The following is a 22,370-nucleotide window of genomic DNA, read 5'->3' on the forward strand; positions in this document are numbered from 1 at the left end:
AGACAGAGTGCTCATCTTTTTATAAAGGCTTTGACCCAAATGATTCTTTCCCAACAAGATGTTAAAAGTTTCCACAGCAGGTGCCGGGCAGAGTTCATGCTTGGGATGCTCCTAAACCCACAGTTAACTCTGTCAGAGTCCCACAGTCTCACCATAAAAGCTGATCCTGTCTCTTAGTTAACAGCAGATTTTCCCTTCCAGAGTATCTTGTCAGCGAAGATCTTTGGGCTGGCCCCAGAATGGCAAAACAGACACAGATCTTATAATTCAGCTGTAAATTTGATTCAGAAGTTTAGAAATACAGCTTCCAAGCCTCCAGAAGATCCTAGCTTCTTACTTCCCCTTGCCGTGGTCTACAGAAATCACGGGTTGCAGGACTAGACAGTTCTAAGCAGGTTTCAGAAGCCAAGAAGAAATGGAAATAGAAATCTTAACTTTTAAAGACTTTTAGAGTTTCCAAGACTGTGATGTGCTAGGGAGGAACTGAAACAGGTTTGGAGATGAAGACCAGCAACCTATTTTTGTGTCAGCCCAGCTCTGTCAGAAAACCCAGCACCAGTGAATCATTTTTGCTAGATGTATGCAAAATGTCTGCAGGATCTCAAACAAAAAAGACAAACGCCCAAGCAACTTCAAAGCAGCACAGCCAGAGAGATCTGCATGGCAGCCAGTCCACTGGCACTGCTCAGCCTACTCCCAGTCTGCTAAAGAAGCAGCTGAGTGGGTGCCTGCTGTCTGCCACATTTGCAGCAAGATGCAGTGCTTTCAGCAGCTCTAAAATATGCTCTGCTGCACAAGCAAATGGTGTGGTTTTGGGCAAAGCTGGTCACAGGCCTGCTTTATACAACATATGCTTTGGGGGCAGACACCATGCAGCATTTCTGTCTGTCTCTGTGGTTAGGTTTGGCATCCTCTTTCGTATTTTCAGGAAATAATGTGGCAGTTCTTAAAGGAACCTCCTGTCTCCTCAGAGAGGAGTGTGTGACTTCATGAAGGTGCTTCATGGGTAAGAGCACAGTGGAGCCTGGAGTAACAGGAGCTCCCTGTGCCAAAACCTTGCAGGGCAAACCAAAGTGACAGAGCTTTTCAGACTCTCCTTCTCAGGCCAGAACCAGCACCGCAGCCCATAGTTAATGAAGGAAGTCTGTATTTGGGGACACTGACTCACCATACCCCCAGGGAAGCAAGCTTGTTGGAGGTACCACATATTAATGCTGCTGCTCCAAAAGCAAACACCATTGCAGCCAGCAGCACAGGCAACCACAGTGAGCAAGTGCCTCAGAAGTCTCATACTGCATGCTGGTTTTCACTGGAAAACCTGGCAGCTCCTGGTCAAGCACAGGACACCTTGAAGATGAAGTCAGAGGGTATCCACACATCCAGCTGGGGCTGTACATGAGGCTAGAGAAGCATAAGGCAGGAGCCACCTGAAAGGAGAACTCCAGAAGCAGCTGCTGCCGCTGAGGACAGCTCAGGCAAGGAAGGACTGCTGCTCAGTACCTCCGTATTTCCAGTTTCCATAGCTGCAAGCCAACTACCAGCAGCAGGGAGGGAAGGAAGGGCCAGCACCCTCACCCCGGCCTTGAGGTGCAGCCGTACCGCAGGCCCCAGGCCTTCGGCAGAGAACCGAAGAGAAAGCAGGACGAAATAAGAATAACAGGGGGATACAAGGGGAGGCACGATGCCAGGCCTACAAAGAGCAGAAGGCATCAATAAGAGCACTTAAAGAAAACCAACACCAATAGCCACACAACAGCCACCACACCCCGCCTGGAGGAGCACTTATAGAGGGCCGAGCTCCCAGCATGCACCGCGCCAAGAGCGCCCCCCCCACCCCCCCCCGCCAGGCGCATGCGCATCTGCTGCCGCGGGCGGGGGCGGGCGGCCGCACACGCGCACCGCGGGTACCGTGCCCACACCGGGGCCCGCCCCGCCGCGGCCTCGCGGAGCTCGGGGCGCCTGCGCACGCCCTGTTCTGCGCATGCGCCTCCCGCCGCGCACCGCCCCTTCTGCCGCGCGCATATGCAGTGCCCGTTGTCTCCCTCCTCGGGGCAGCAGCACGGCGGCCGCGCTGCCCGGCCCGGCGCGGCCCGGCCCGGTGGAGGGAGCGGCGCGGGGCAGCGGCGAAGCGGAGGGTGGCTGCCAGCAGCGCGGCTCGGCTGTGCTTGGCCGGAGGTAGGAGCTGGGCTTCGGCCGCCCCCCGCCCCTGTGTGGCGGCGCAGCGGGGGCTGAGGGGACGCACGTAATGGCGGCGGCGGAGGGAGGCCCTACTGTCACTCCCCCAGCCCCCTGGGCCCGGCATCGCTCGCCCCCAGCAGCCTCCTGGCGGGTCCCGGCACCAGATCCGGGGCCGGGGGGACAGGCGGTGTAACGGCCTCGGTAGGTCTCGTTTACCGCGCACCGGTCGGTACTGGCGTGCTGCGGCGGAGCGCCGCCCTCCCGCCGTTTGGTTCGTTATTTTGCTACCGGGGGGTGCAGCACGGCGCCGGCTGGCCCCGAGCGCCCTGCCTGGCTCTGCAGGCGCCCGGCGGCACGGCTGGCGTCGCCGGCTCGGCGGCTGGATGCGTTCCCCTCGCAGTGCAAAAAGGAGCGGAGCAAATGCGGGCAGAGATGAAAACGGCGGGTACGGCGCTTACCTGCGGCACCGGCTGCGGGGCGCGGCGGGAGCACGGCCCGTGCTGGCTCAGCCTCGGCTTTTACCTGCCTGTGAACCTGGGGGGGCCGCGCTGCCTGCCTCGTTCTTACCGCTGTTCTGTTCCAGCTGGCTGTGGTTCCGTGAAAGCCCACACCTTTAGTTAAGCCCATAAACGTAGTAGGTTACACGGAAACAAAGTTATCTGGCAGTTTGGGAATGGTGGTTTTGGCGTTAGAACTGGCTGTTGGCTGAAGTAACGTTCATATGGTTAGCTGGGGAGGTTGGTTTTCATCACCGTATCCTTCGAGAGCTCGGAATGTAGACGTGTATTCTGGTAGCTCCTACTTGTGCGTTGGGGTTAACAAGATAGCTGTCCCATTTCTTGACTTTGAAGGTGGTAGCAGTTGATCTGAATTGGTCAAAATAACCAAAACAATGTCAAAAATTCTCTTCACCCAAGACAAAGTGTTTTAGCACCGTAGCATAATCTCGTTCGTAGTGCTTACCCAGGAACCTGGCATATTTGGGGATTTGACCTTTGTTTTGCAACTTAGACAAAATGCTGTAGTATTTTTGCTCACTTGCAATTATTTTAATACAGTAATTTAATACAGGTTGTTATTTTTTAAGAATTTCTTTTTCTATAGGATTATTTTTAACAGACTAAAATGTGTTTTTTGAAAACCAAATAAACCACACTTGTCCATCTTGATTTATAGCTGAGAACTGATGTTGAAATGTGTGTTTGGTTTTTGGTTATGCTCTTCTGTCTTGGTATTTGACCATTCACTAGACATTTAAAATGTTAAATCATAACTGTGTTGTAAGATCTTCAGGAGGGTGGATATAAAAGTGAGATAGTTATTTTCCCTATTGCAAAGGCACACTTCAAGGACAAGAAGTATCTTTAATTGCATTTTTTTTCTGATTAAAAAAAAGAAGTAATCTGCCAGTACTAACAGAACAATCATGCTCTCTCGAAGGGTGGAGGACGTAAGGGACTAGACTGATCTTTTCTTCTCCAGCTTCTATGACTACTGATACAACTGTGATTTTTGTCCAGGGTGGGGTTCCAAGTGATTGTAAAACCTGCTGCTTCCTGCTATATGGCTGGATTCTTCCCTTCTATTTCCCAAGTGTCTTGAAGTTTGGTTTTGGGGCTGAGCTCAGTGGAAGCTCAACTGTGCTTGTTTTAGTCCCTTCCCAGACAAGGAGCTTGTCTGTTTATGAAATGGGAAGAACATTGAGGCCTTTATTTTTTTTTTCCCCCCGGTGTTTCACATTTGACGGTAAATAAAACGTTTCCGTATTTCTTTGCCATCAAGTTAAACATTGTGAATGGAGTTTGGGGTTATTTTTTTTTTAGTGAATTTGAGACAGAAGTATTACTGTTTGCTCTTTGTCTGCAGTGCGCTGGGGTACATCTCCACATCAGGCACGCAGAGCTCTGTACGCCTCAGAGCTGTTGCAGGTATATAAATGTACTTGTGAAGCAGCATGCAGGATTTGTGCTTGTTGCTTCACCCTGGCTGGCAACTAAGCACCACGCAGCCACTCGCTCGCTCCCCCGATGGGATGGGGAGGAGAATTGGGGGAAAAAAGGTAAAAGCTGTGGGTTGAGATAGGAACAGTTTAATAATTGAAATAAAATGATAATGAAAAGGGAGGTAAGAAAAAGAGAAATAAACCCAAGAAAGACAAGTGATGCACAGTACAGTGGCTCACCACCTGCTGACTGATGCCTGGCTGGTCCCTGAGCAGTGATGAGCAGGCCCTGGCCAATTCTCCCCAGTTCATATACTGGGCATGATGTTCCATGGTATGGAATAGCCCTTCGGCTAGTTTGGGTTGGCTGTCCTGGCTCTGCTCCCTCCCGGCTTCTTGTGCACCTCTTCACTGGCAAGGCATCAGAGACTGAAAAGTCTTTGATTTAGAGTTAGCACTAGTTAGCAATAACTAAAACATCAGTATGTTATCAACAGTGTTCTCCTCCTAAATCCAAAACACAGCACTGCATCAGCTGTTAGGAAGAAAATTAACTATCCCAGCAGAAACCAGGACAGTAGTGCTTTAAAATTTGACATGGTAAAGTGAAAATTGGAAAAGGCCAGTAGATTGCTGCTGCTAATGGTTCATGAAGATGCTAAAATGCCCTTTTTTTGTCTTAAGAATTAGTTGCTGAAAGATTTGTGCTGATTTTTTTTTTTTCTGGTGTGTGAATATAAACTTGATGCATTGAATGCCATGAACACTGGAATGGAATAGTCTTTGGAATATTCAGTGAATTATGTTACTGAGCGGTTCTGGCTGGGCTGGAGTTAACTCCTTGCAGCAGCTCGTGAGCTGTGTTTTGGATTTGTGGCTAAACCACAGTTGATCACCACTGGTGTTTTGGCAGTTGCTGAACAATGCTTGCACAATGTCAAGGCTTTCCCCGCTGCACTCCTGACAGTAGGCTGGAGTAGGTGGGAAGCTGGAAGGGTACATAGCTGTGAGCTGGACTGGCTAAAGGGATATTCTATACCATGTAATATCCTGCTTGGCAGTAAAAACTGGGATAGAGGGAGAAGAAAAGGATGTTTTTGGCTTCTAAGGAGGACGTTGCTTGAAGCCTGGCAGAGTGCTCGTCTGCTTGTGGGAGGTGGTGAGTAGTAATTGCCTTTGCTTTGCTTGGTTTTGGTTTTTTTCCCTCACTTTCCTTCACCTGTTAGATTGTCTTTATTTTAAACCATGGGATTTCTCTCCTTTGTGTTCCCCCATCCTGCTGTACTGGGGAATGGGGGTGAGCAGGCAGGTCTGTGGGTGTTTGGCTGCTGGCTGCCAGCAACACAGAGTCACAGAATGGTCAGGGTTGGAGGGGAGCTCTGGAGATGACGCAGTCCAACCCCCTGCTAAAGCAGGCTCTCAAGCAGGCTGCAGAGTTGTGTCCAGATGGGTTTGAATGTCTCCAGGGAGACTGCCCAGCCTTTCTGGGTAGCGTGTCCCAGGGTTCTGCCACCCTCAGGGTGAAGTAGTTCTTCCTTGTATTCCGATGGAACACACCACAGTCCTTTCTGGAGCTCAGCGAGGGGCATGAGGGTGATTGAGATGTAACGACAGATCTGATTGGAGTGTGCTATGCTGTATTTGTTGTTCAGCTGCTACTTGGTAGGGCTTTGAAGTGGCAGCTTTTAGCCTTTGCTGTTTACTGTGTTGTTTTGTGGGAACCTGTGGTAAAAGTGAGGTATTGAGCCTGGTCTAGTATTTGACTGCTGCGTTGCTGTCATCCCAGTACTCTGAGAACCGTCCCCTGCAGATAAACAGCAATTACACCTTCCTCCTCTTCTCCTCTGGGACAGATCCTGCCAACATTGTTGCAATGGCCCTTTGGTTTCTTGAACATCCTGGTGTAACAAAAATGTTCGTAGTGTTGTGTACTGTGAACGCTGTTTTGAATTTGGCTGTTGTAATGGTGGTTATAGTGTCCCCCTGCCAGGAGGGTCCTGCACACACTGCCATCTCGTCAGACTGTGAATCCACTGATCCAAATTCAGATCTTGGTGGATCCTCCAGTAACCACTTGGCTGGGGACGGCAGATGGGAACGTGCCCTGTGGCACCCAGCTTTTGGGTGGGTGCCTAGAGCAGCTTTCACCTCGGATGGCCTGGGCGTTTTTGGCTGAGCAGGCACATTAATACTGCTGAAATGGCAGACCACCTGAAGGAGGGATGCCTTGTCTCTGCCAAAAAGAGGCAGCGGCTTCTAGTGCTGGTTTGAGACCTGACCTGTGCTTTCCAGGCTGATGTTCAGTGCTATCAAAGGAGCTGGAGGGTCCTTGGATCTGAGGAAAATATGAACACCATGGCTAGACCAGAGGCTTAGTGCAGGCATCTCCTGTTAAAGGGGGGATATCCCCTCAAGGATCATCTGGTAGGCAGTGGTGGCAAGTGGAGACCACCTTCTCTGTTATTTGAGGGAAGTGGTGGAGGTGAACAGCAACCAGGTCTCCAGGGATCTGAGTGATGTCCAGTGCAGAGGTTAGTATTGAATGCGCTGGTGTCATACAGCAGTGCCGGGTGATGGTGGGCTGGCCAGACATCAAGGCACTGGCTGTGGAGAAAGTGGTTGGAATAGAATCTCCTCTTCCTCGCTTCTACAGGCTGGTGTCTCAGCTGTGAAGGTTGCCGCACAGTTGGCCTTTCCCAGCTCAGGGGAGAGGGTCCTGCTGATGCTGTCTGTGCAGCTGTGGGGAATCACAGAATCCCAGACTGGTTGGGGTTGGAAGGGCCTCTGGAGATCACCTAGTCTAACCCTTGCTAAAGCAGGCTCTCCTCGAGCTGGCTGCACAGAGTCACATCCAGGCGGGTTTGAATGTCTCCAGGGAAGGAGACCCCACAGCCTCTCTGGGCAGCCTGTGCCAGGGCTCTGCCACCCTCAGGGTAAAAAAGTTCTTCCTCATTCAGGTGGAACTTCCCATGTCACAGTTTGTGCCTGTTGCCCCTTGTCCTGTCACTGGGCACCACTGAAAAGAGCCTGTCCCCATCCTCTTGGCATTCAGCCCTGAAGATATTTGTAGCCATTGATATGATCCCTTCTCAATCGTCTCTTCTCCACGCTGAATGGGCCCAGCTCTCTCAGCCTTTCCTCATGAGGGGACTGGAGCATCTTCCTTATCATCTTGATAGCATCTGCTTGACCCTCTCCAATAGCTCCCTGGGGAGCATGTGAGGAAGTGGGGACCTAGATCCTGTGTTGTGAATTGTGCAGAACACCTAAAAAGGGTCCATCCAGGAGGATTATCTGGGTGCTGTGAAGCAATTTCCCAGATGCAGTCAAAGGGCTGACGTTGCCTGTTCCCTTTCTGGTTTGATGAAGGGACATTGGTCTGCTGTAGCAGGAGTCGGGTAATGAATGCTCCGACCAGGAGTAGGGAGGCCCTGTCAACATTACTGTGTTGAGCAACACAGCGTAGAAAGTGTTTGAGAAAGGAAGAGCAATAATCCAGATCCTTCCGAAGGCTGTTTTTGCCATAAAACAGAGCAAGATCAAGGTACCTGCAAAAGAGATCCGGTTTTCAGGACTGGAGGGGTGGACATCACGTCCCTGTGGATATTGTCAATGATAGCTGTCTCCCCACCAGCTGACAAAAAAGAAACCACAGCTTTCCTAGGCGTTGTGGGTTTTGCATGTTCTGGGTTGCAGTCAGCTTGTGAGTCCTCTCTGTTGAGTAACCCAAAAGAGGAACTATTTTGAGTGGGACCTTGCGGCTGGCCTTCAGACGGATCCAGCAGCATATGTTTGGTGCGATTGCCCTTGGGCCAGGCTGGACAGGACCCAGCTGCAAGGAGTGGAGCACTGCAGCCCAGCCTTCCCGGGAGCCTTGAGCAGAAAACTCCTGGAGAGACCCAAGGCCACCTCCAAGGGTTGGGAATATTTCAGTGGTTTGTGTTGTGAAGTGGTCCCAGATCTGGCTGGGATGGGGCTTGGTGCTATGTTTTGGATGTGTGGTTAAACCAGTGTAGATAAGCACTGATGTTTTGGCTCCTGCTAGGCAATTCTTGCACAGCATCAAGGCTTTCTTGTCTGCCACCCCACTCCAAGCAAGCGGGCTGGGGGTGGGCAAGGGGCTGGGAGGGGACAGCCAACTCGAACTGGCCAAAGAGCTGTTCCAAGCTGTGTAACGTCATGCTCGGCAATAAATGCTGGGGTAGAGGAGAAGAAAAGGGTGTTTCTTGACTTCCAAGGTCATGTTTTTTCAGCCTGGCTGAGCATCTGTCTGCCTGTGGATGGAGGTTAGTGATTGCCTTTGCTTTGCTTGTGGTTGTTTTCCCCACTTCTGAGGGGGGGGGATCTAAAGACCTCTTAGACTGTCTTTATGTTAACCCCTAGGTTTTCTTGCCTTTTGCTCTTCCTATTCTATCCTGGTCTGGCTAAGGTGAGGAGGTGGTGGGCAGTGAGTGAGAGCAGCTGTGCAAGTGCTTGTCCACTGGCTGAGGTCAGCCCCCTGCATGCATGTATATCGTGTTTTGTTTACATTTAGGAAACTTTAGCTTCTGTTAGTTTTTCCTAGGTGCTTTCGTATTTGAGACAGCTATGTAATACTTTCTGTCAGTGTCTTACTAATACTTGACAACATTAATTTTATGTTTAGCTCAGGCAGTTGCTCATTTTGTGCATCAGGTTTATGTAATCGGTTTGTACGGACTTACACACAGAACTCGGTTCTGATTTTCACTAGTTAGCAGTGGGGCAGGACTTGGGGGCAGTTGCTTTGGAGTGCTCTGGGTGGCCTGACCTGTGGTGGCTGTGCAGTTTTGAAGGTAGGAAATTGTGCAGTTATCCTCTGTCACTGAATTCAGCCTGGGCAGCAAGAAAAAATATGACTGACTGCAAAGAGGGTGAGCCTTCAGTAGTCGCCTTTGTAGCCAGGCAGTGATAAACATCTTGGTTAACTGCTTTTTAGCAGTGGTCTGCTTGAGCTCTGGCAATATCGGGGAAAAAAAAGAAGTCCTAAAGAGGCAGGAGTGAATTACAAGTTAGTGCTTCAGATTTCTGCAGTCTTACTCTTGAATTTGTTCTGTTAGTTGATTTTGCTTTTTGGGAGGTGCTTGTTGGGTAATGACAGAGTATATAATAGGATGCACATAATAAAACTATTTCTTTCAAAATGGAAGTGGTCTTTTTAGTAAGTTTTTGTAGGTTTGAAGGAAACCAAGGAACAGATCATCTGGTTTGATTTTCAAGCTGTCATAATGTGTGTAGCTGATCTCGTATTTTAGGGAACAAGTCTGACTTGTCTCAAAATTTCTCGTATTTGGAGTCTGGAATTCATGTTGCTTATTTTTGATGTAGTTGGACCGGCAGCGATGGAGGAGTATGGTTTAGATGCAGTTTGTTTAATGCTTAATGTCCTACTGAGCTGGAGATCAAGCTGTTCTGGTAATGGCTTGCTTTAGTTTATTTTCTTTCTGTTGGTGTCTTGCTAACCGGTGCTATATGCTTCATGTTCCGACTGCATGAAGTAGGGCTTGTTTTGTACCAGCTTTGGCTGGGATGGAGCTAGCTGTCATCACTAAGCCAGTGTTGGTCATGCACCCGTGTTTTGGCTGCTGCTGGACCCTGCTTGCACAGTGTCCAGGCTTCTTCTGCACCCCAGAGTGTGGGCTGGGAGGGAGTGCAGCTGGGACGGCCAACCCAAACCGGCCAAAGGGATGTTTCACATTGTGTAATGTTATGCTCAGCAGTACAAATGGGGTGGAGGAGCAAAGAGGAGGATTTTGGCTTCCAAGGAGGTAATTGCTTGGAGCTCAGCTGGGCACTGGCCTGCCTGCAGGACGCGGTGAGTGATAGCCTTTGCTTGGCTCCCTCCATTTCATTTCTTGCACCATCTCTATGTCATCCCATGAGCTTTATCCCTTTTCCTGTTCCGCTAGGGAGAGGGTATGTGAGGGAGCAGCTGCGTGGGTGCTTGACTGCTGGCTGGGGTCAGCCCTCTCCACGTTTAGAATCACATTTCTGTCAGTCCAGGCAGGACGATCCTTGTGGGGTTCCTGGGCTTGCCACTGCTCTGGGTGTCCTGAGGATGTTGGCCGTGGGTGAATATTTGGTTAGCAGTAGTATTGGTCTCTGCAGGATGCCCGGGTTCCTAAAGTGTTTTTATATTGAAATGCAGTCTTTGTTTGACTACTCTGTAATTGGTATGTTACCAGGAAATCCAACACCATTTATAGAGAGAAATCAGCAGAGAATTGTCCTTTCCGTGACTGTGCAGGACTATCTCCTCAGATAAAGCTTTCTCTTGTGACTAGGGAAAGCAGCTTCCACATTCTTACGAAGTCTTATTGCCACACTTGCAACGTAAGCCTCCAGGTTTTATTTTTTGCTGTTTGATTTTTGTATTGCACTGCTGACTTAAAGGTGTTTCTGTTGTTGATAGACAGCTGAACTGAAATGGTACAGCTTCAAGATGTAGGTACTAGTGTTGAAGGTGAGAGAAAAAAAAAGAGCTTGAAGTCAGTGGCATTGTTGGTCAGTGCTGCATTTCCCATTTTCTGCTTGCAGGAACTTCTCTTATTTGCTTCAGATCTGCTAGTACCCACTGCTTTTTGACTGTTGCTTTCTGTACCTGTAAGAGAGTTTTGTACGTATTTTTATTGGCTTACCTCCAGATCAGTTTAGTGAATTGTCATCTTGTTAACATCCATCTCTGGGTCACTTCGGGTAGGTGGCTTTTGCCTTGCCCAGAGAGAGACTCTGCAAGCAGCCTAGAGAGAGTTTTAAAATGCAAAACGATTATTTATTGCTAAACATGCACTGAGGCTGGTAGGATTTAACAGACTGCTGGTCTGTAGGCATTAACGTGTTCCCGATAGGACAGCCAAAGGGCATTTGCTGACCAGATGGGCATCCAGAAGAGAGGCCTTTGCTGCTCCCTGAAACGGCTCCTTAGTGTTGTTAGCTTGCTGTCATCCACTGATGTCATCCATTAACACCACCTCCCTGTTGTTTTTTCTTCAGAATTTTTTTTTTTTTACCATACTTGGTGGTTTTCTTATTGAATTCTTGAGCTGCAAATGACACCTGTCTGCCTGTAATCCTGCCTACCCCTGTCTTTTTTTTAACTCTACACATCTGTAGAGAGAATATCAGAGCTCTTTCCTACAACTATTAACGTTGACCAGGCTGCTGAGAAAACTGTCACACAGCTGAGCTGCACTAGAGGTGGACCTTGGACCCTTAAAACACAGGCGACTGGACCTCTGGGATGGGAGGAAGGTTACAGGGAGAGGGTAAAAGCTTATTCATAGAATTATAAAGTGGTTTGGGTTGGAAGGGACCATCTAGTTCCAGCCCCCCCGCCATGGGCAGGGACACCTTCTAACAGAACAGGTTGCTTCAAGCCCTGTCTAGCCTGGCCTTGGATGCTGCCAGGGTTGGGGCATCCACAGCTGCTCTGGGCAACCTGTGCCAGTGCCTTGCCACCTACACATTAAATATTGCTAATAGCTAATCTAAATCTCCCCTCTTTCAGCTTAAAGCCATTCTGCCTTGTCCTATCCCTAGATGCCCTTGTGAAAAGCCCCTCTCCAGCTTTCTTGCAGCCCCTTTAGGTACTGGAGGTGCTCTGAGGTCTCCCCGCAGCCTTTTCTCCAGGCTGAACCCCCCTAACTCTCCCAGCCTGTCCCCATAGCAGAGCTGCTCCAACCCTCTGATCATCTTCATGGTCTCCTCTGGATGTGCTCCAACAGGTCCATGTCCTTACATTGGGGGCTGAATTCTAGCTGTATCCTTGAGCCAGAGGAGGGGCAAGACCATCCCGTACTCACCATCTGTGCAAATGGTTGGATGGGGCTTTGAGTGATCTGGTCTAGTGGAAGGTGTCTCTGCCTGTGGCAGGGAGATGGAACTAGATGATCTTCAGGGTCCCTTCTGACGCAAACTATGCTGTGATTCTATCAAATGTAGTTTTTAAGGGTCTCCAGTGTGTAAGCAGGTTAGCCAGAACTTTTTGGTTATCCATCTGTATTGGGAACCTTGGCAAAATGGACTGGTAAAATTGAAGGGAAGGCAAGAAGGGTATCATTTGGCCTTTCTGTGATACTCCGAAATTTTAAGTTTCAAGGACTACCTTTTCCAGGAGTCAGGTAAGCACCATGGTCTTTGGGGAATCCGCCTAGTTTTCATTCACTTAGGATGAAGCATCAGCAAGGTGCTTTGTCACCGCTGTAAGACTGGTCAGGATGTCACTGCACCAGGAAAAGCAGTCTGTAGGATCACAGACACACCCCAAACAAAGCTTCTTCTGAAGAGGAAGGTGAGAATCTAGCCTTAAATGTCCTGACCATTGTTTCCTTAGTCTTGGCATCACTTTATCTTTCAACTGTCATTTCCAGCATTTCTTTTGAAAAGGTCAGTCATGAGACCCAGCTGATTAAGGCTTTGTTGCAGGCTTGCTGCTGTACAGAGCTTGACTGTCAGGATGTCAGAAGAGAATTTGAGCGAAGGGCTTCCACAGGCAGGAATGCTGTTTAAATGTCTGGCCTCTTACTGCAACTTCAGATGTAGATAGGGTCAGGTGACGAGGAAACTAATACCTTAGATGTGCTCAAACGTATTTGTATTGTTGTGGGTCTGAGTAAAGTCCTCAGTGTTGCGCTGCAGCTAGGTTTCAGAGTCATTAAGGGCTGTACAGCACAAATATGGATGCCTTTTAAAATCTTGGCTTTAAGAGTACTTTGTACTTAGGTTTTGAATTCTTTCATGAACTAGCCTTTTGATCACATAGATGACAAAACTGTCTTTTGCATTTCTGCAATTATTACTGTTGATGGGAAACTTAATAGCTCTCCTTTGAGAGGGAAATTCTTAACATCTCTTTTCTTGACCCAGGCTAAATGTGAATGCCACATCTGTTCTGTTTACTCGAAGAGGCTGATTTTGGTGTGTGCCTTCCAACACCACGGTGGCTGAGGGATTGGCTCTCATGGTCTTTTTTGTTACAGAGCATCCACTTGTGAGGCTGTTTGTTTTTTAACATTTTTGGAGGGTAAGTTAGCAGGCATAGTATTACCATGTCCTGAAGAGATTGCAGCATTTTGTTCACTGATTCAGAGAGAAGTCTCTGACTACTTTGCTTAATTAATGTCTCAGGTAAAATGACATTGCAACCTGTAGACTGTTAATTGAAGAAATTTTTGAGACTTAGGAGAAGGAACGTTAACTTACTAGCATGGTCTGCAGCAATGGGTATTGGGTACTGTTGAACACAGGATATTGGACCTTTGTTCTACTTCAGTAAGGCTATATTTATGTTTTTAGTATCCAAAACGATGTGTTTTCCTCCTTTTGGAGCGCTGTTGCTAAAACTGTCGTGGTTTAACCCTGGCCAGTCACTTGGCTCCATGCAGCTGCTTCCTCACTCCCCCCCCCCCCCCCCCCCCCCGGTGGGATGGGGAAGAGAATCGGAAGGGCAAAAGTGAGAAAACTCTTGGGCTGAAGTAAAAACAGTTTAATAGGGAAAGCAAAATCTGTGCAGGAGCAAAGGAAAAGAAGGAATCCATTCCCCGCTCCCCGTGGGCTGGCAGGTGCTCAGCCATCCCCAGGACAGCAGGGCTCCATCATGCGTAACGGGGACTTGGGAAGACGAATGCCATCACTCCGAGTGTCCTCCCTTCTTCTTCCCCAGCTTTATATGCTGAGCGTGACACCATATGGTATGGAGTATCCCTCGGGTCAGCTGTCCCAGCTGTGTCCCCTCCCAGCTCCTTGTGCCCCCCAGCCTGTTTGCTGCGGGGTGGCGTGAGGGGCAGAAAAGCCCTTGGCTCTGTGCAAGCGCTGCTGGGCAGTAATGAAAACAGCCCTGAGTTTTCAATGCTGTTTGCAGCACAATTCCAGAAAACGGCCCCATACTGGCTGTGATGAAGAAAATTAACTCTAGCCCAGCCAGAATCAGCCCAAAAGTGGGAAAAAGTTATCTTCAATGTCAGTTGAGAATATTCACCGAAAAGCAGAAGAAATTCGATCGGTTTTGATTTTAAATAGATTATCCCAGTAGTGCATTCTGAGGCGAAGTGAGCATATATATACCCATATCCCCTGTTGATCCTGACTGCACCTTAGGAGTTTGCTGGAGTGATAGCTTTAAAAATTATTATAAATCAGAAGACATCTCATTGTGGCATTCTGGTACTGGACTGACCAGGCAATGTTTTGGCTGGCTTTTTCTGTCTGCCGATTCCCAGATCACCATCTCCTGACTAGGCTGACAAGTGTGCAAACTCTGACAAGAGGTTTGTAGAGGCATATGACTTGTGGCAGTGGTTCAGGATCCTGGGGTGGGAGCGTACCTGATCACAGCACGCTGGTGACTTGAGTGGTCTCCGCTGCCTGGAAATCTAGGTAAAAATTCTACCTTGTGAAGTTGTGGTTTGCTTCTGAACAGATCCCTTGGAAGATTCCTCATCCACTGAATTAAGGTTCAGTTTGCAAACCAGTGTCCTGGTTTTGGCTGGGATAGAGTTAATTTTCTTCCTAGTAGCTGGTACAATTCTGTGTTTTGGATTTAAGAGAATAATGTTGATGACACACTACTGTTTTTAGTTGTTGCTAAGTAGTGTTTATATGAAGTCAAGGGCTTTTCAGCTTCTGGAAACCTGCTAGCAAGAGAGCTGGGGGCACAAGAAGCTGGGTCAGGACAGCTGACCCAAACTGGCCAGAGTAGGGTATTCCATGCCGTAGAACATCATGTCCAGTATATAAACTGGGGGGAAAGCTGGCCAGGGGCTGCTGCTTGGTGACTGGCTGGGCATCAGTCAGTTGGTGGTGAGCGATTGCATTGTGCATTACTTGCTTTGTATATTCTAATTCTTTTATCAATGTTGTTACTATTTTCTTCCTTTTCTGTCCCTAATAAACTGTCTTTATCTCAATTCCACAAGTTTGCTCATTTTCACCCTTCCCCATCCCTGGGGGGGGGGGAGTGAGCGAGCAGCTCTGTGGGGCTCAGTTGCTGGCCAGGGTTAAACCATGAAAACCAGCATGTTTATTTTTAAAATGTGCTTTACTAATGTATTCATACTTGTTATGGGTGGCTTTGGTATAGTTCTCTCTCCAACTGCTTTGCAAATTAGTGGGCTGAGAAGGTTTTTTTTGCCCTCCAGTGATGTGAGTTCCAGAGGACTGCACAACTGAAAGGCAAGAGATTACTTTGTGCGTGTTTGCTTAATAGTCTGTTTTGAAACTGTCTTGAACAAACTTGGCCTATCATGCAGTTACCATTTAAATATGATTGAATTTGTTAAGGGAGGAGGGGTATTGGGTAAGGAGTCCTGGATAAGAGGCCAGAGTTCTGGGATTGTTGTCTGGTAGGAATCTTTTCTTTATTATAGCTTCCTCTGTTTTTGTAATGGAGAGGAGAATGTGATTAGTGTTTCTGAAGCTACTGTTTCTGCTTGGCCTGCCTTCAGTTTGTACTTAGTTAAATAATTGCTAATAAAACTCAGAATGGTTAACATGCAGATAGTAACAAGTTAGAGGAGTTCAGCTGTAAAATCTGAGTCTCCTGCAGCTTGTATGTGGCTCACCTCTCTCAAGTTGTAGCTGCATGTAATTTTTATTTTTTGACTTGTGGTCCTCAAGCTTCAGAACTTCAGTCCTTACAGATTACAGACATGAGAGAGGCACCTACATTTACTTGAAAAACTTGTTTGGAGTCAAGTGAGATTTGCAGACAAAACCTGTGATGGAATTGGTGTTGGTGAGACAAGAACCTCAACACTGCAGAAGTATAGCATGCAAGTTCAGAAACTAGGGGTGTCTGCAAGTCCTGTTATAGTTAGGCTTGGTGAAAACCTACTAGTAAAGCTCATTCAAACCTAATGTATTGCTGCAAGAAGAATGGAAACAGCAGGTTATCTGGGTTTGGGAGACAGCAGAGTGATGGGGGGTGGAATGAGGACTTGGGATCCTTCTGACTGTGCCGATGCCACAGGTTTGGAGCATGGGTAGATGAGGCACCTTGCTCTGAGTGTGCTGCAAGAACGCATTTCCAAAACTCTGTGGTATTTCATTTTTTTGTTAGTGTGAGCATCACTTTGTCTTATTCTGCCTGTATTTGTACATTCTTTTACTGCCTTCCAGGTCTGACTTCTCAGTGGTTTCATCTGAAAGAAAAGAGCGGTTTCCATTGCCATTGTGCTTTTTTTATGCTTGTATGTGGATGGTTTCAGTCTCTATATGATTTTATACCTTTCTGTTAGTTGTTTCAATATAAGATCTTGCCTTTAACATCTGGGAAATGGAAATTTTCTAGCCATGGAATTCAAATGTTGTCACACCCTTTGAATACTTTCAGGCTATAGTAGTTTACCCATGAGAGTGGTCATGGGAGTGTCCCTCCTGAAAGCTCCTCTGCTGTCTTCAGATCGATTCCACAGTGGCTTGACGTCCAAGTTGTAACTGTTTTGAATTCTCTACATGATGGTTTCACTTACAATTCATACCTCATAAACAGTTGGAGAAGGTTTTAATACTTTGGCTTATTGCTCGTAAAATAGCTGTAATTGTAAATAAATCCAAACGATGTTGTCATCAAGAACTGAAATACCGAGTTTCAGCAAATGCTGTTGAAAGAGTGTCAACACTAGGTATGTGATCTGTGACACTGAACTTGTTGGGCAAAGCTTGTTTACGTAACTGTCTGTTGTCTTTTCACCGCATATTAAGATTTTATGCGGTGAAAGAAAATGTTAATGTTTGACAGAATTTTGAGTGCAAAAGTACCATTTAAACTGTTACTAAAATGCTGTTTTGTGACTTCGGTTGTTTTTGTCACCGGTTATAGAATCCACTGCATAAAGTAGGCGAAAAGATAAAATAATCTAATACTTGTCTTTTAACTTTCAGCTTTGTGTTATTCTTGGAAAGTTTCGCACCACTTGTGAATTCCTTGAACCTTGGCATTGCAAGCCCACTTCTGTTGGGCCCTCCTCCTTTACAGCTTGCACAAATTAAGACACAGTTGGCTCTTCAGCAATTGACCTCAGTTGCTACCAACCGGTCTGCACCTCCTTATGCTTGGTTAAATCAGGCATTTCTGAAAAGCGCAATGTTTAGTCCTAGAGGAACTTTACCTCAGAGGCCGAGAGGACCTAATCCATCCGGCACAAAGCCTCCAGGCTCCTTTAGGGGAGGAGGTGCGGCAGGTCTTCAGAGAAAGCCTGCTCCTGGAACACCTCAAGGGATATCACAAAGATTTTCGGGACAGGAAACGTTTCAGTGGACGGGTTCACAGAGGATAAACGTTCGGGTAACTCTGCACAGGGCTGATCCGAGGAAGGTAAAAGAGAAGACGAACCTACACCAGGAGCAGAAGGGAGAGCCTCGCACAAGTTGCTGGGATAATAGCCCGTGCTCGGCTGGGACAACTGGGCAAAAGCCACCTGCCTCAGCGCGGATCGCAGAGCAGAATTCAAATGCCCAGAACCGCTACACGCCAGAAAGTGCTTCCAGCATTTTAGCGAGTTTTGGGCTGTCTAATGAAGATTTGGAGGAACTCAGTCGCTATCCAGATGATCAGTTAACACCTGAAAACATGCCGCTAATCTTGAGAGAAATACGGATGCGTAAGATGGGTCATTCTTTGTCTGGTTTGCATACTCAGAGCCGAGGAGAAGAAACAATTGGTGGTACAAGTGGTGGCGCAGCAGTCAAGAGTAAAGTGATTGATTATGGGCACGCGAGCAAATACGGTTACACTGAGGATCCCCTTGAAGTGCATGCTTATAATCCTGAAGTGTTAACTGAAGATCCTCTCGAAGCACGCGTCTATAATCCTGAAGCATCAAGTGGAGAGAATAGAGAAGACTTCCAACGAGAACAGAATATGTCGATGGGTGTCCCACCATCCAGTGTGACGTGTAATCCGGTGTTTCCAGTTGAAGAGTTAATAAAACCAACGGGGTTCCAGAATGACTCCTCAAATACTCGATCATTCTTTCCAGCTGAGACTACAGGAAAGGTGTCTGCATTGTGTGCAACACCCCCTGGACTCCCCGTGGTGAAACCCGTATCCCAGCCTGCAATACCGCCTGTCATGCCACCTATGATGCCACCAATAATGCCACCCTTGGCCCAGCCCATGATGCCACCTGTCATACCGCCTCTTGTCCAACCGTCTATGACCCAGCACGTAATGCCACCGATGACCCAGCCACCCTTTTCAGCTGAAATTCTTGCAGCTATGAGCCAGCACGAAAGAATTCAGCACGAATCTGGGACAAGCCAGTCTAATGCCCAGAGCAGCTCAGGAGCAGGACAGAAGCCCTTCCAGACACAGGCTGAGGGCCCAATTAAATCTCCTTTTGGTATTGTGAAAGCATCGTGGCTTCCAGTGTTTCCCCAGTCTGATGCCCAGAAGATAAAAAGATTGCCCACTCCGTCAATGATGAATGACTACTATGCTACATCTCCAAGAATATTTCCACATATGTGTTCTCTGTGTAACATTGAATGCACTCATATGAAGGTGAGTGTCTTTCAAAGATTATTGCATAAACTTGTACTCGGCATCTTACCTGCTGCACTGTTTTATGAACTAATTTTTTACTGTGCATTAAATGAATTGTGATGCTGTTCATCAGTTTGAGCGCTTACGTGCAAATTTCAAAGTGCTAGAAATGGTGCTGGTAAATTATTGTAACTGCTGCACAGTGTGTTCTGTTCTAAGTTGCATTTCTAAGTTGCATTTCAAAGTTGCCACACACATTGATTTTTTTTTTTTCCTCCCATTTTAAAAAATATTAAAAACTATTTATGTCCTCTACAGCGAGTCTCAAATGACAAAACAAATCCTTTATCAGTGGAGTAAAATACTAACATCATCTGGGTGACTAAAATGTGTGCAAAAATTGTGGTAGATGAGATGTTCATGCATTCAGCCCCCCTCCTGCAAAGTCTGCATTAAAACAAAGCAGCCTATTTATCTGCAAAAATTTAATCTTCCAAGTGTGGTCTATGTGACATTGACTGTTCCAGAGACTGAAAACTAGCTCTGAGGGACACACAAAATGCTCTCATTCATCTGACTGAGCTTTCAGCTGTGAAGCAAGTAACAGTTTCAGCTCTTGCAGGAAGAAAAGGATCTGGTGGATACTGGGAGAGAGAAAAACGTTCTGAAAGCTATGGATTTTTCTTGAAAGACCTAGGATTGATATATCAAAAATACAGGAGAACGAAATCTTGAAAATTGTATAATTAGTTATTATTTTCATGTGTTTAAATTTTAAATAGTCTTCAACAAATGGAAAAAGAAACGCCTGTGGGGAGGTGCTCTTTTGCAGTTTGGCAAAATCATGCAAGATTGCTAGGCCCTATTTGTGCTATGTATTAAAAAAGCTGAATTAATAGTTAAGACTGTGACAGCTGCATTAGGGGCTTCAGAGTAAAAATACATTTTCAGGTACTTACACACTGGAAGCACTGAAGGCCAGGGAGAAGTGCAGCTGCTTGGGCAGGCTTGAAAACTTAAAGGGAAGTTTGATTTAAAATGTAAAATGGAACAGGGCAACATATTTGGGTTTGTGTTGATAAATGGATGAAGCACTTTGGAAAGGTGTAATCTGTTTAAATGTGAATTATTCAGTAGCTTGCTTACTGGTGCTTTCTGAAATGAAGCAAACGTTATTACTAAAAGTACTTCTTGACAAATTAGCTATGAAGTTTTCTGGGGAGATTAAGGGTTGTAACTTCTTGTCCTAATAGCACTACAGCATAGCAGGTGTTCTCTAGACATCCTGATCTGCCTGCAGCTATGCAGCCTTTTCTGTCTGTCATGGCTGCTTCTAGCTTTGGCATATTAACTTTATGGTTTTTTTTCTTTATGTACACTTGCTGCTGCGTAGGCAGTTCAGACTGTTTTGAGACCTCACACGGCAAGCTGTGTTTAGACAACAGTGTTGCGAAATCACCAGAATAGTTAGGGTTGTGGTTTTTTTTCTTGCTGCAAAAAATAAAAGCGTGTTCAAGAAATGATTAGTCTTGTGTATTTGTGAATTCTGAAGAATTCGCCTTACTTCCAGCTTTACGGTTTGGCATTACAAATAAAAGTTGTCTTTGTCTCAGTTGCATTGTTAAAGATGACCTAGACATTCAGTTTTTTGTCTTTTAAAGTTGCTGCTGAGTGTTACAGAGGAGGAAGCATACGAAACAGCATCTTCAAACTGAACAAGAAGTGATGGGGCACTGGCATAGGGGAAATTGATAATCATGTGTGGTATGACTTGTACTAGGAAATGGTTGTTTCACACAGAGCATAGATACTGTTTGCCACAATGTTGTGAAAACTTAGTTGAAAAATAAGAAGTTCTGGGAAGAAAAGCCTTCTGAGGTTACGCAGAGACCCTCTGATGGCACAAGAAGTCCTGGATGAGTGGATGGCTGGAGGTGTATGCTGGGGAAATTTCCTAACACACTTCCCTAGCCAGCCCCTGTTGCGTGCCATGGGAGTAGAGGTGCTAGGTAAGCTAGGTGGACCTTTGGTCTCTGCAGCTCACCTGTAGGTGAATTGGAACTTTGGAGCTGGTTTTAGGTCATCGTGATTAGATGTGATTTCTGGTGCATAGTACCAAAGACTTGTGCAAAGCATTTGATGTCATTTCACATGACACCATTGTCTTCAAACTGGAGAGATGTGGATTTGATGGATGGACCACTGGGTGGATGAGGAATTGGCTGGACAGCCGTACTCAAGAGTTGTGGTCAACAGCTCCATGTCCAAGCACAGGCTAGTGGCGAGTGGTGTTCCTCAGCGGTCAGTAATGGAACTGCCATGGTTTAACATCTTTGTCGGCAACATGGACACTGGGATTGAGTGCATCCTCAGCAAGTCTGCCAACAGTGCTAAGCTGTTGGTGCAGTTGACACGCTGGAGGGAAGGGATGCCATCCAGAGGAACCTTGACTGGCTTGAGAAGTGGGCCCATGCAAACCTCATGAAGTTCAGCAAGACTGAGTGTAAGGTCCTGCACCTGGGTCAGGGCAATCCCAAGCATGGATACAGGCTGGGCAGAGAACAGACTGAGAGCAGCCCCAAGGAGAAGAACTTAGGGGTTTTGGTTGAAGAGAAGCTCAACATGACATGGCAATGTGTGTTTCCAGTCCAGAAAGCCAACTGAATCCTCGGCTGCGTCACATGCAGCGTGGCCAGCAGAGTGAGGGACAGGGCTCTGCCTCTGCTCTTGTGAGACCCCCCTGCAGTGCTGCCTCCAGCTCTGGGGCCCCCAGCGTAAGAAGGCCAAGGACCTGTTGGAGTACATCCAGAGGAGGCCGTGAAGATGGTCGGAGGCTGGAGCAGCTCTGCTGTGGGGACGGGCTGGGAGAGTTGGGGTTGTTCAGCCTGGAGAAGAAGAGGCTGCGGGGAGACCTTAGAGGACCTTCCAGTACCTAAAGAGGCCAACAGGAAAGCTGGAGAGGGGCTTTTTACATGAGCCTGGAGCACTAGGACAAGGGGGAACGGCTTTAAGCTGAAAGAGAGTAAATTAGATTAGATATTAGGAGGCAATGCTTTACCATGAGTGTGGCGAGGTGCTGGCACAGGCTGCCCAGAGCAGCTGTGGATGCCCCATCCCTGGCAGTGTCCCAGGCCAGGCTGGATGGGGCTGGGGGCAACCTGGGCTGGTGGAAGGTGTCCCTGCCTGTGGCAGGGGCTGGAACTGGGTGGGCTTTAAGGTCCCCTCTAACCCAGGCCATACCGTGATTCTGTGAAGTTGTAACAAGCATTTTAAGAATGCTGTGTTACAAACATGTTTTTGTAATGTGGCGAATAAGTAGGTGGAGTGGGTAACACGAAACAGGAATGGGTGAAGATGATGCAAGATAGCAAATGAGGAAAACCTCTTTCTCCAATGCTTGAAGATACTGGATATCTGAAAAACAAAGTTTCAATGATGTTAAAATGATGGTTTCAAAGTTCAGAGTATTCATGGTGATGAGCTTTCTTTTTTTGTAGGTTCTTTTAATCCAGTCTTGTACTGATGTACAGACTCATCTAGGATTCATTTTCTTGCCAAGGTTGAAGCAGAGGCTGCATTACCTCTTGGAAGGGAATTTAAGTGTGTTAGCTGCTGTTGGTTTGTTCAAGTGACGGGATTGCAGCTGGGTGTGAGACCCAAGTCCTGCTTTTGAGGGTCAGTCTGCTGCTGAAGCTACAGTGACTGTTAGTGGCTAAAACTTTGTGTTTGCATCATCTGAACTGTATCCCC

General features: G+C 47.2%; 1 protein-coding gene and 1 long non-coding RNA gene across 4 annotated transcripts in view; one reads left to right on the plus strand and one right to left on the minus strand.

Moving 5' to 3' along the window:
• The window catches only part of LOC308067269, a 139,221-nt gene that overhangs the window by 26,993 nt on the left and 89,858 nt on the right, over positions 1-22,370 (minus strand). The gene's annotated exons all lie outside the window — the stretch shown is intronic.
• ZNF638 (zinc finger protein 638) overlaps positions 1-22,370 on the plus strand; it is a 66,442-nt gene that overhangs the window by 6,530 nt on the left and 37,542 nt on the right. The window contains exons 1-2 of one of the 3 annotated variants that reach the window (XM_080395662.1): positions 1,919-2,175; positions 17,018-18,638. In XM_080395662.1, the coding sequence (XP_080251788.1) occupies positions 1,982-2,175; positions 17,018-18,638 (1,815 nt within the window). In that variant the 5' untranslated portion in view covers positions 1,919-1,981. Of the gene's footprint in view, positions 1-1,918; positions 2,176-17,017; positions 18,639-22,370 lie in introns of those variants that run through there. The other 2 variants (XM_080395660.1, XM_080395661.1) reach the window with 2 other exon arrangements.

The sequence above is a fragment of the Falco punctatus genome, assembly GCF_963210335.1.
Source record: "Falco punctatus genome assembly, chromosome: 1".
In the NCBI taxonomy this organism is placed as follows: domain Eukaryota; kingdom Metazoa; phylum Chordata; class Aves; order Falconiformes; family Falconidae; genus Falco; species Falco punctatus.